Source organism: Staurois parvus, unplaced genomic scaffold, assembly GCF_062004578.1.
Source record: "Staurois parvus isolate SC_StPar_1 unplaced genomic scaffold, SC_StPar_1.0 ptg002675l, whole genome shotgun sequence".
Taxonomy (NCBI): domain Eukaryota; kingdom Metazoa; phylum Chordata; class Amphibia; order Anura; family Ranidae; genus Staurois; species Staurois parvus.
This window is the reverse complement of record NW_028320471.1, coordinates 190,343-202,465: the sequence shown is the minus strand read 5'-3', so window position 1 is coordinate 202,465 and position 12,123 is coordinate 190,343. Positions and strand designations below refer to the sequence as shown.

General features: G+C 44.7%; 1 protein-coding gene across 1 annotated transcript; it reads left to right on the top strand.

Moving 5' to 3' along the window:
- The first annotated feature begins 2,810 nt into the window (after positions 1-2,810).
- Positions 2,811-8,194, top strand: LOC149429972 (serine protease inhibitor swm-1-like). Its single transcript, XM_089666292.1, has 4 exons — positions 2,811-2,832; positions 5,845-5,919; positions 6,883-6,915; positions 7,633-8,194. Exons 2-4 carry the CDS (start codon positions 5,871-5,873, stop codon positions 8,007-8,009), a joined length of 459 nt encoding a protein of 152 aa, XP_089522418.1. The 5' UTR covers positions 2,811-2,832; positions 5,845-5,870; the 3' UTR covers positions 8,010-8,194.
- The last annotated feature ends 3,929 nt before the right edge of the window (positions 8,195-12,123 follow it).

The window sequence follows — 12,123 nt, the reverse complement described above, 5'->3', positions numbered from 1 at the left end:
CTCCCACTGATACCAATGATGGGGCACTATTCCTCCCACTGATACCAATGTTGGGGCGCTATTCCTCCCACTGATACCAATGATGGGGCACTATTCCTCCCACTGATACCAATGATGGGGCACTATTCCTCCTACTGACACCAATGATGGGGCACTATTCCTCCTAATGATACCAATGATGGGGCACTATTCCTCCCACTGACACCAATGATGGGGCACTATTCCTCCTAATGATACCAATGATGGGGCACTATTCCTCCCACTGATACCAATGATGGGGTACTATTCCTCCCACTGACACCAATGATGGGGCACTATTCCTCCCACTGATACCAATGATGGGGCACTATTCCTCCTAATGATACCAATGATGGGGCACTATTCCTCCCACTGACACCAATGATGGGGCACTATTCCTCCCACTGACACCAATGATGGAGCACTATTCCTCCCACTGACACCAATGATGGGGCATTATTCCTCCCACTGACACCAATGATGGGGCACTATTCCTTCCACTGACACCAATGATGGAGCACTATTCCTCCCACTGACACCAATGATGGGGCACTATTCCTCCCACTGACACCAATGATGGGGCACTATTCCTCCCACTGACACCAATGATGGGGCACTATTCCTCCCACTGACACCAATGATGGGGCACTATTCCTCCCACTGACACCAATGATGGGGCACTATTCCTCCCACTGATACCAATGATGGGCCACTATTCATTCCACTGACACCAATGATGGGACACTATTCCTCCCACTGATACCAATGATGGGGCACTATTCCTCCCACTGACACCAATGATGGGGCACTATTCCTTCCACTGACACCAATGATGGGGCACTATTCCTCCCACTGACACCAGTGATGGGGCACTATTCATCCCACTGACACCAATGATGGGGCACTATTCCTCCCACTGACACCAAGGATGGGACACTATTCCTCCCACTGACACCAAGGATGGGACACTATTCCTACCACTGACACCAATGATGGGACACTATTCCTCCCACTGATACTGTATATATTTAAAATATATTGAATACGGCCAAAATTGTAGTATTTAAAATATATATTAATATATTTAGGAAGAATATTTTTAAAATATATTTTTCTTCCATGTGGGTTATAGGGGGTCATATTAGACTCTATATAAAAGTAGCACCATCCGGACTTCTATGTCATATCAGGACCCAGAATCCACTTAAGTGAGCCATTCCCATAACGGTATCAGGACAATGTCATGAAAACTAAAACATGCCTCTCCTAGTGCGGGAAAACCAATGTGTCTTTATTGTGCAAATAAAATCCTACTTATAAACATGAAGAGGAATATCAGCATTCATATACAGTTTTCAGGACAGCGTGATGACGTCAGAGGGAGGCTCCATCCGACACGTTTCATCACCAAAAGACTTCTGGGTAAGATTAGCTGCCTCGGGGGTTCTTTCTTAACCCCTGAAAAGTGCCAGAAGAGAGACGCAGAATGTGGGAGGAAATAGCGGGCAGATATATTTGTCCGATTGTAGATTTCAGCCAGTGACAGGCTGCTGCTGTCCCCACAGCCCAGATTTTGGGACACTGCCTGGGTCACGGCAAATCCAGGACAGTTGGCAAGTATAATGTGAAGCAAGATTTTCCTGGGGCCCCCATTCACCTTGGGCCCCTGGGCAGTGTTAATAAACCCCGAACCCTGCATTCACTATATCTGGTCTCCCCATCATTGGTGTCAGTGGGAGGAATAGTGCCCCATCATTGGTGTCAGTGGGAGAAACAGTGCCCCATCGTTGGTGACAGTGGGAGGAATAGTGCCTCATCATTGGTGTCAGTGGGAGGAATAGTGCCCCATCATTGGTGTCAGTGGGAGGAATAGTGCCCCATCATTGGTGTCAGTGGGAGGAATAGTGCCCCATCATTGGTGTCAGTGGGAGGAATAGTGCCCCATCATTGGTGTCAGTGGGAGGAATAGTGCCCCATCATTGGTGTCAGTGGGAGGAATAATGCCCCATCATTGGTGTCAGTAGGAGGAATAGTGCCCCATCATTGGTGTCAGTGGGAGGAATAGTGCCCCATCATTGGTATCAGTAGGAGGAATAGTGCCCCATCATTGGTATCAGTGGGAGGAATAGTGCCCCATCATTGGTATCAGTGGGAGGAATAGTGCCCCATCATTGGTGTCAGTGGGAGGAATAGTGCCCCATCATTGGTATCAGTAGGAGGAATAGTGCCCCATCATTGGTGTCAGTAGGAGGAATAGTGCCCCATCATTGGTGTCAATGGGAGGAATAGTGCCCCATCATTGGTGTCAGTGGAAGGAATAGTGCCCCATCATTGGTGTCAGTGGAAGGAATAGTGCCTCATTGTCGGTGTCAGTGGCAGGAACTATGCCCCACTGTTGCTGACGGTGGGGGGAGAATAAAGGCCCAAGGGCTGGATAAAAGCAAGCAAAGGGCCGCATTCATCCTCAGGGCCACAGTTTGGAGACCACTGGAATAAAGAATGAGGATCAGCTGAATGCCTGAGGGCCGAATTTGGATTAGTCCAAGGACAAGGAAGAACCTAATTAAATGGCACTGACACCATGACGTGCACTGGGCTTCCTTGTCAGCTTTTTATATCTAGAATTCGGATGACAAAGGTATGAGTTATCACAATGGAAATCCCGAAAAAACATGAACTAGAAGCAATTAGTGAACCACACCCGCCTACTGGATGGTCACACCCCCCACCCCACCCCACCCCACATCCTATATAATCCTGAACCCAGTCATCTCTGATCCTGGACCTGCTGACTACTACAACTACACCACACAGGTCAGTAGCACTGCTGGATAGGCTGCTGTTGGGTTAATCCCTGACCAGAGACTTCACACATCAATGTATTACTTCTGAGAGTTATTGAAATGTTATTTTGCAGCTTTCTTTGTATCACAATTGGAGTGTTTGTGGATCTTTAATGAGTTCCTGCGTGTCCTGGAATGGCAAAAACTGTCTTCCGTATATTGAAATGGGCTGATTTTATTATAACAATCCCTGGTGATCCTGCCATGAAGGGCCTTGTCTGAGTATATTTAACTGCAATATTTTATTTATATATATATATATATATATATAGTGTTTTTTTTTTTTTTTTGTTTTTTTTTGTTTCCTTTTTCTTTTAAAATCTGCCCAGCAAAAAAAAGGCATCAAAACTGCAACACATGCTTTTCTTCAGCACTCCCAATGATGTCTATAGAACCAAAAAAGTTAACTTTTGTATAATAAAGTCTTTGACCCTTTCCAAAAAAAAATAAATGCACTGGGTGAAAATGCGGACATGTGAATGTGTCCCATAGGAAATCATGTTCAATGGACTGTACTGTGTTTGCCATGTACTGTGTGTGGATTATCACAATCATTGTTTTTTTTTTTTTTTTTTTTTAATTTGTAACATGTTACACCCACCCAGATTCACACCATTTTGCAGAAATGCAGTACAGTTCATTTAACATTATTTCCTATGGGACAGGTTCACACTCAGTGTATTTTTTTTGGAAGGGGTCAGGGACTTATTTATTAAAAAAAAAAAATTGTGTTTTTGGTTCTATAGTCTTCAATGGAAATGCTGTAGAAAAGCATGTAGTGCTTTTTTTGATACATTCTGCTTTTTAAATCTGCCTAGCAACAAAAGCCCACTGTAAAAATGCAATGCAGAAATGGTTAAAATGCAACCTGCATAGGTGTGACCCTGGCCTTAGGCCCAGTACACACAATGAGAATATCATGGGTTGGGTGTTTTTTTTTCTCTAGGATTCTCACTAGTTTTGTCTTCAGTTTGTGTCGGTTTTGCTTCTCTTGGCTTTTCTCTTGTATTCGAGGAAAGGGCTATCTCTTACAACTGCACGTGACTACACGCTTCAGGTTCTTCCTCAGTTGACTCAACCACGAAGGATTCTGGTGCTTTAGGAATTGGTAGCCCCTCTCCATGAGGAACTGGACGTATTGCCGATGGAATATTTGGATAGTGCACAGATAACTTTTTCTTCTTATTTAGCCCTTTTACAATTGGAGGCACCATACAAAAGTAACAATTACTAACATGATCTGTTGGCTCTCTCCAAATCATTGGCACAGCGAAAGGCATAGATGCCTTTTTTTCCATTCAACCATTGCTCCAGTGCCGTCCCACAAGAATTGCAGCATATATGTGGTGCCCAGCTCTTGTCCTGGTCTCCTATCTTGCAGCCAAAATACAAGTTGTAGGCTTTCTTAATCATTCCTGTTATCCTCCTTTTTTGTGAGATAAAAGTTATTTCACTGCAGATATAGCAGAAATTATCTGCTTTATTCACACAAGTTGGAGGCATTACTGAGTAGCCTATATAAGCATAAAACGAAATGTAAAGACGAACTCCAATCAGCTACAGATACTGCAGCTTTTATGCAGCGAAGTGATGCAATTAAAGGCTAATATTGCATCATCTCAGTATACATGCCATTTTCTATTGGTCACCAGTATCAATTGCGCAATATGCAGCTGAAGTTGCATCATAATTTTGAATGGCTTACGTCATTAGATGGGTGAATATATCATGGAAACTAGAGCCAATCAACATTTTTTAGGGTCATTTTTGTTTTCAGCACCCCAAAATTATGTAAGATTAGCTAATTTTATGCCCAAAACTTTTTACCTGTTGAACAGTGTTATCGGATGATTGGTTCTCATACAAAAAGTTTCGTTCAATTTTTCTTATTGCGTGTACGTGGTGTTACTGTCGTTGCAAAAGCCAATTTAAATCCGAGTTCCGCCCAAATGCGGAAGCTTCGCTTGTTTACCTCCACTGTGGGGAGGGGGGGGGGGCTTTGGGAGTACCTTGTTTTCAGTGAGAATTCTGCACTGCTTCAGAATCGCGCCCCGTTCATGCGAATTGCTGCGGTTGTGTATGTTAACACCCCAAAAGCAATCTGCAAAATGTGGTGCGATGTGCTGAATCGGATCACATAGGTGTGACTACCCGTGCGATCCGATTATAGTGCAGAGCAAAATGTTTCCTGCGTGTTTTTGGTGCGATTAGAGCCATAAAAAATGTACGGCTCCGATTGCACTGCAAACAAATCGCATTTGATTCGCAGAGGAATGCAGTGTGGTTCCTGCACAAATCACATGCAATATACCGCATGTATGTGAACTCTCGCGTAGGTGTGAATACCCATGTGATCCGATTCTAGTGTGGACTGAAAAAAAAGGTCCTGCATGTTTTTGGTGCGGGTGCAATGCGATTAGCCATACAAAATGTACGGCTCCGATTGCACCGCACACAGATCGCATGTGATTAGCGCAGGAATGCGGTGTGAACCCGGGCTAAATATTTTTAAATCTGTAGATTTTTTATTAACCTAATCCCTAGTGATCCTACCGTGTTCCGGCACCTTTATAGGGTGACAACTTTCCCCCCATCGAGAGCCTGACACCTGGATTTTTTTTTTTTTTTTTTTCCAGCCATAACCACGATAAACCACTTTCATACATATATCTATGTATTGTGGTCTTCATGTGGCTAGAATTGCTACATTGTATCTCTTGTGTATTTCCTATGCTCCTCAGCTCCACCTAGTGGTATTTTACCACTGCTACTAATAAAAGAACACGTTTCTGCCCGAACCAATGTAGATGCAGGTTCACTGGATGAATAGTTCGGGGGGGGGGGGGGGGGGGGGGTTCTATCAATTGACCCCAGTGAGGGAGGCTTGTGTTTTGACACAGAGCTCCTCAATGACAGTTGGTTAGAATGGTGCGATTCCAATTGTGTTGTAATAGAAATGTATATCTTCCCGTGTCATCTGTAGGGCTCATTCTTCTACTTTGTGTCAGCATGATCATAATCATGGGGCCGTCCTCTGGATTCCTGCTGGTTCTGATTGGTGAGTAGAAATTTTAATATCACTGATTTATATTGGAGTCAGGCTGAGAGCACCCAGTATATCCTCCCACCTGAGATCCAAGATGGCGCCCATCCTCCATGGTTATCCATTCTGTATGGCACAACACTCCCCCTGGGTGTGATCAGGGTTATCTATGAAGGGGTATTCTTTAGACCAGGGGCCCCAAGCTTAAACAGAGGGTCCCTCCATTGTTGTGGGGGCTGGACTGGGGGCAATTGGAGTGGAAGTAGGAGCAAAAATGACCACTTCTCCTTGGTCAGAATGGTGCCCCAGCATTGGCTTCAGTGGATATAGTACTTCCCCCTACCATTTGGGTCAGTAGCTATAATAATCCCACCAGCAATGTGGTCAGTGGGTGTCATATCCCCCCCCCCCCCCAGCAGCATTGGGATCAGTAGGTATAATAATCCCCCCCCACAGCAGTGGGTTTGGTGGGTGTTATAACCACCCCACCAGTACTAGGGTTGGTGGGTGTAATAAACCCCCTCCAGTATTGGGGTCAGTAGTCATAATAACCCCCCCTCCCAGGATTGGGGTCAGTGGGTGTAAAAGGACCCCTCTCCCCCCAGCCTTGGCCTTACTAGGAGCAATAATAGGCCCCCTCCCCTTTCTGTTCACATTGGTGGGAAATCCAAACCTCTACAGCTGTCACCAGAACAGGAATAGAGGGGACATCTATCATTGGGGACAACTGACTTTGAGGAGATTTTCCTTATTTTGGAGAGATTTACGCACAATTCCTGTTGTCTCCTTTATAGGAAGTGAAGGAAATCTCCCCAAAGGAACAAAAATTGAACCTTACTGGGGTTTTGATCTTCCTTCACTCCTTATTGAGAATATCTATCTTTAAATTTACTTGGTGTGTGGGTTTTTTTTTTTTTTTTTTTTTAATTTTACAGTTTAAAAATTAAAATGTTATCAATCGCTGTTTTTATTTTCCAGGTGTCTCCTTCATACTAATATATGCTGGGCCAGGTATGTATAAGAAAAAAAAAATTAAATCCCTCTATAGGAGGATGGTGTCACCGGGGGTGGGCAGACTGTGCAGCTGTACAAGGTCCCTCCTGACTTTTGGGGGCCCATTTTTACTAGATATGGGTCAGGTGGGTGGAGTCTAGATGCCAATAGTTACATGGGGGATGAGTGTTCTTACTTGCACAGCACATGCAAAATATTGCATTACGGCCACTAGATGGAGCTGCCAATCATAAAAAACAAATCTATATTTCCTATGATTGTCAGCTCCATCTAGTGGCCGTAATGCAGTATTTTTCTGATTTGCTCAGCTCCATCTAGTGGCCCTAAGTCGTTTTGTCCTGTTTTACTCTTCTTTATGGATGGATAACATTCGACCTAGAGAATAAATAGCCTAATAACATTTGCTTTTTGCCTCAGATTTGCACAGATCGGCTGTACATGGAGGATTAATAGCTCTGAGAATTTTTTTATAAATAAAATGCGTTGGCTAGTCTTTATGGATAAAAAACAATCTGATTGGTTCATCCTTAACCAGGTTACTGCCACCTAGAGAAATTTCCTGGGTGGTGCAGCCTAGGGAGTCAAAGCAAATACGGTTTGGTTTTTTCTCTTTTTTTTTTTTTTTTCTCTCTAAGATACAGGAATGTTCTCCTGTATGCAGCTTTCTCTTGCAATTATGTCATTCATATTTAATTTATTTTTTGACATTTTCAGTCTCTTGCACTCGATGCCCAAAAAATAAAGAATTCAAATCCTGTGGGTCGGCCTGCCCAGCAAGCTGCAGCCGGCCTGTCCCCCCTCCATGTATTGAGATGTGTGTGAAGGGATGTTTCTGCAAGAAGGGCTTCCTGGCCAATGAAGTCGGAGGCTGCGTCAAAGCAGAGGAGTGCGGAGACTGCACAGGGAACAGAACCTACACCGACTGTGGGAGCGCCTGTCCCGCTTCATGCAGCAATTGGAGAGAAAAACGGGTGTGCATTGATGTATGTGTCGTCGGCTGTTTCTGTAAGTCCGGATATGTGGCCCTGGATGACGGAGGCAAAACCCGCTGCGTCCTACCCAAGGATTGCCCCAAACTAAAAAAACCATAAAAGGCAAACCTTATGCAGAAGATTATAGGATGATGATATAAAAAAAATCTACCTATACTAGTTGTGTACAGTATGTGTAATGAAAATAGAAGTGAATTTATTCATTACAAAGTATATTGTATATGTATAGTATGTTAAAAAAATAATTACAGATATATCAAATGCATAATAAATATTATATTTCACGTCATGTTTTATGTTGGTCATACACTCGGTAGTTGTGTTTATTGCAAAATAAGTTTCCTGCTGGTAGAAGAGATCTGCATCCTACAACTTGTCAGCGGCTGTTTCTGTGAGCCCAGATCTGTGGCCCTGGGGGGGCAGTGGTGAGATCCTCTGCATCCTTCCTGGAGATTGCTGCCCCCATCCCTGTTAAAAACAAAAAAAAAAAACCTAACGCAAGCCTTTTGCAGAAGACTATAGGATGCCAATATGAAAAAAAGACTCTGGTACTTATAGTGTGTGTGATTAAAAAAAGTGTGTATATATGTTACATAGTCTGGATGAAGAAAGACAAGTTCATCCATTAAAAAAAAAACAAAAAAAAAGGTTGGGAGAACCACAATCGGGCTCAGGGTAGGATGTCGCTGCTGTTCCTAATTTTGAGATATGGATTGCGTGCACGCTGGAAAATAATTACACGTGCAACCACTTTCACATCTCATCTGTTTATTGCAGGGCGGTGCTTAACCTTTTATACATGGAGAACAATAGAGTATACGTCACTATTATGTAATTAGTCACATTCTGAAAGGCACATTTTGCTTGGCTGAAATATAGGAGAAATGTAGAAACTTGATGCTTGCTTCTCATCCCGTTATCTTTTCACCCCCCCCCCTCACATTCTCAATCTAAGTAAAATTCTCTCAGTACGAAGGGAGGGGTTAAGAGCATCGCTCTGAGCAAAACAAGTTAAGGAGGACTGCAAAGCCCAGCAGACTATATATATATACGCACAACACATATATTTAGAAATGTATAAAAGTAAATATGTATATTTTAAACAAAACAGCATAGGCATTTCACCAAATCCATCACATACCCACAGTGGATCCAGGGGAAGACAAAAAAAACAGCAAAGTGCGATATAGTGTGTTTTTTTTTTTTTCCTAATTAAAAAGTATACTGGATAGTATGTTAATTAAAATGTAACTTTATATAAACAATTGTGTAACTTAGAATAATATGTTTTATGTTGGTCACACAATTGGTAGTTGTGTTTTTATTGCAAAATAATTTCACTGCTGGTGTCATAACTGGTTGCTGTATACACTGTGCGGGTGGCTGCTACAGGCTGAAGTACGTACCTGAATGTCGCTTGGCACGTGCGCACTGGGTCCTCGGGGTAATTGGCCACCATAATGATCGTCATGAATGAGTTCCCTGCAGCTATTACACTTTTTTTTTTTATCATATATCTCACCAGTTAGTATCCTATTCATGGCCGCACCAGTCATATGATGACATACAGATCTGCCCAGGGGCGGACTGACCATTTGGAAACTCGGGCACTGCCCGGGGGTCCGTAGGGGGCCCCATGAGATGCCCCTGGTACCTTTTTCATAGGCTTTTTTTTGAGTTTGGGCAAGGACACGGGCCCCATGATCCCCTATTGCCCAGGGGCCCCATGAGTTGTCAGTCCGCCCCTGGATCTGCCCCGCAACCTCCCATCGTGATTAACCTGTGTGTGCCAATACCATGTGAACACTGTGTGCTGCACGGCTTCATTATGCCATACCCTGAAGAGTCGGCCGGATTTCTTCACACAGTAAAAATTGAACAATTGTTGTCAGGAATGGACTCAGCACTGGTGGTGGGACTCACCGGCCGTGTGGGCTGCAGTACCAGAGCTGACCAGCGGGTGCTCTCAGCAGCCAGAAGCTCACTCCTGCAATCAGCCAAACCTGGGGCTGATTGCAGAAGGTGTATTTAGGGCATGACCAGGCCTGTGATCTGGGCCTTGGTGTATGTTTTCCCATGAGCCCCTGTACCTGGTATCCTGTGTTCCTGCTTCGTTGCTGACCCTGCTTGATCCTGACCTCTGCTGACCGTCTCCTGTTGAACCCCTGGCTTGCCTGACCATCCTTCTGCCTGATCCCCTGTACCGCGCTGCCCGTGAGTTACTGAACCCAGCTTGTGACCCTGACCATTCTCTGCCTGCTCCTTTGGTACTTTGCTGCCCGCATGTTGCTGACCTGGCCCGTCTGACCACGCTAACTACTCTGCCATCCATCCTGCACGGATCCAGTCGTCCCTGCTCACACCTTCTGCCTCTTCACATCAGGCTTTCTACCTGCACATACCTCTGGCGGATCCCTCTACCACTAGCAGGTGTACTCAGGGGCCGCGACCTGGTTCCTGTCTGCTCCAAGTCCATCCCCACCATCAGGGGCCCTGGTGAATAAGCAGACTGGGACTTAGACTCCGCGCCCTTGGGAACCCTGCCCTGAGGACCGCTAGAGGTACCACCAGGCAGTCATTACAGAACCCTACGGCCGGCCTGACCATTCCACCTCTCCAGCCCTGACTACGCCTGTGTTCCTGCACCTCCTAAGATTAGTGGAAGGTTGGTTTGTTCACTGTGCGTTTATATATATATATCTGGGTGGCTAATAATAAACTGTATTATTATACTATACCTGAAACCTGCGTTTCCCTGTGTCAGTCCACACCTTTCTGGTCACTCCTAGATTCCTGACAATGGTATTAGGCAGTCCGCCATGACACTAATCAGGTCACTCTGTTTTAACCCTTCTCACTGCCGGAGCTCCTGAAGATGACCTAAAACAGGGGTGGGCAAACTTTTTGACTTGAGGGCCGCAATGGGTTCATATATTGGACCCGGGGGCCGGACCAAGAGTAGATGAATGATGTGTATGTGTCATCCATAGTAAGCATAGTAATTAATCCCCCATATAGTAATTCATCCCCCATAGTAATTCATCCCCCATATAGTAATTCATCCCCCATAGTAATTCATCCCCCATATAGTAATTCATCCCCCATATACAGTTGTGGCCAAAATTATTCAACCCCCACTGAAATTGAGTGTTTTGGCCAGTTTGACATTGCTTTTGATCATTCAGTCATCTTGCTTACATTTACATTAAAGAGGCACTTGTAGGTCAGACAAATATAACATAACAGTTATAATGAAATAACCACAAATGTCTTTTCTGTGCTCACAGCATTATCAGTTTTATTCAACCCCCAAGTGACATTCAATCTTAGTACTTAGTACAGCATCCTTTTACAGTTATAACAGCTTTTAAACGTGAAGCATAGCTTGACACAAGTGTCTTGCAGCGATCTACGGGTATCTTCGCCCATTCTTCATGGGCAAAGGCCTCCAGTTCAGTCACATTCTTAGGCTTGCGCACTGCAACTGCTTTCTTTAAGTCCCACCAGAGGTTCTCAATCGGATTTAAGTCTGGTGACTGCGATGGCCACTCCAAAATGTTCCAGCCTTTCCTCTGCAACCATGCTCTAGTGGACTTGGAGGTATGCTTGGGATCATTGTCCTGTTGAAAGGTCCAACGTCTCCCAAGCCTCAGGTGTGTGACGGACTGCATCACGTTTCCATCCAATATCTCCTGGTACTGAAGAGAATTCATGGTACCTTGCACACGCTGAAGCTTCCCTGTACCTGCAGAAGCAAAACAGCCCCAAAGCATGATTGACCCTCCACCATGCTTCACAGTAGGCAAGGTGTTCTTTTCATCATAGGCCTTGTTCTTCCTCCTCCAAACATAGCGTTGATCCATGGGCCCAAACAGTTCTAATTTTGTTTCATCAGTCCACAGAACACTATCCCACAACTTTTGTGGTTTGTCCACATGGCTTTTGGCATACTGCAGTCGACTCTTCTTATTCTTTGGAGACAGCAAGGGGGTACGCCTGGGAGTTCTGGCACGGAGGCCTTCATTACGCAGTGTGCGTCTTATTGTCTGGGCTGAAACTTCTGTACCCACATCTGACAAATCTTTTCTCAGTTCCTCAGCAGTCACACGGGGACTTCTCTCCACTCTACGCTTCAGGTAGCGCACAGCAGTCGAAGTCAGCATCTTCTTTCTGCCACGACCAGGTAGCGTTTCAACAGTGCCCTTTGCCTTGA

Coding starts and splice junctions, on each gene's coding strand:
- LOC149429972 (XM_089666292.1), top strand. CDS start 5,871: ATGATCATAATCATGGGGCCGTCCTCTGGATTCCTGCTGGTTCTGATT. Junction 5,920..6,882: donor ATTCCTGCTGGTTCTGATTG/GTGAGTAGAAAT, acceptor TTTATTTTCCAG/GTGTCTCCTTCATACTAATA. Junction 6,916..7,632: donor ACTAATATATGCTGGGCCAG/GTATGTATAAGA, acceptor TGACATTTTCAG/TCTCTTGCACTCGATGCCCA.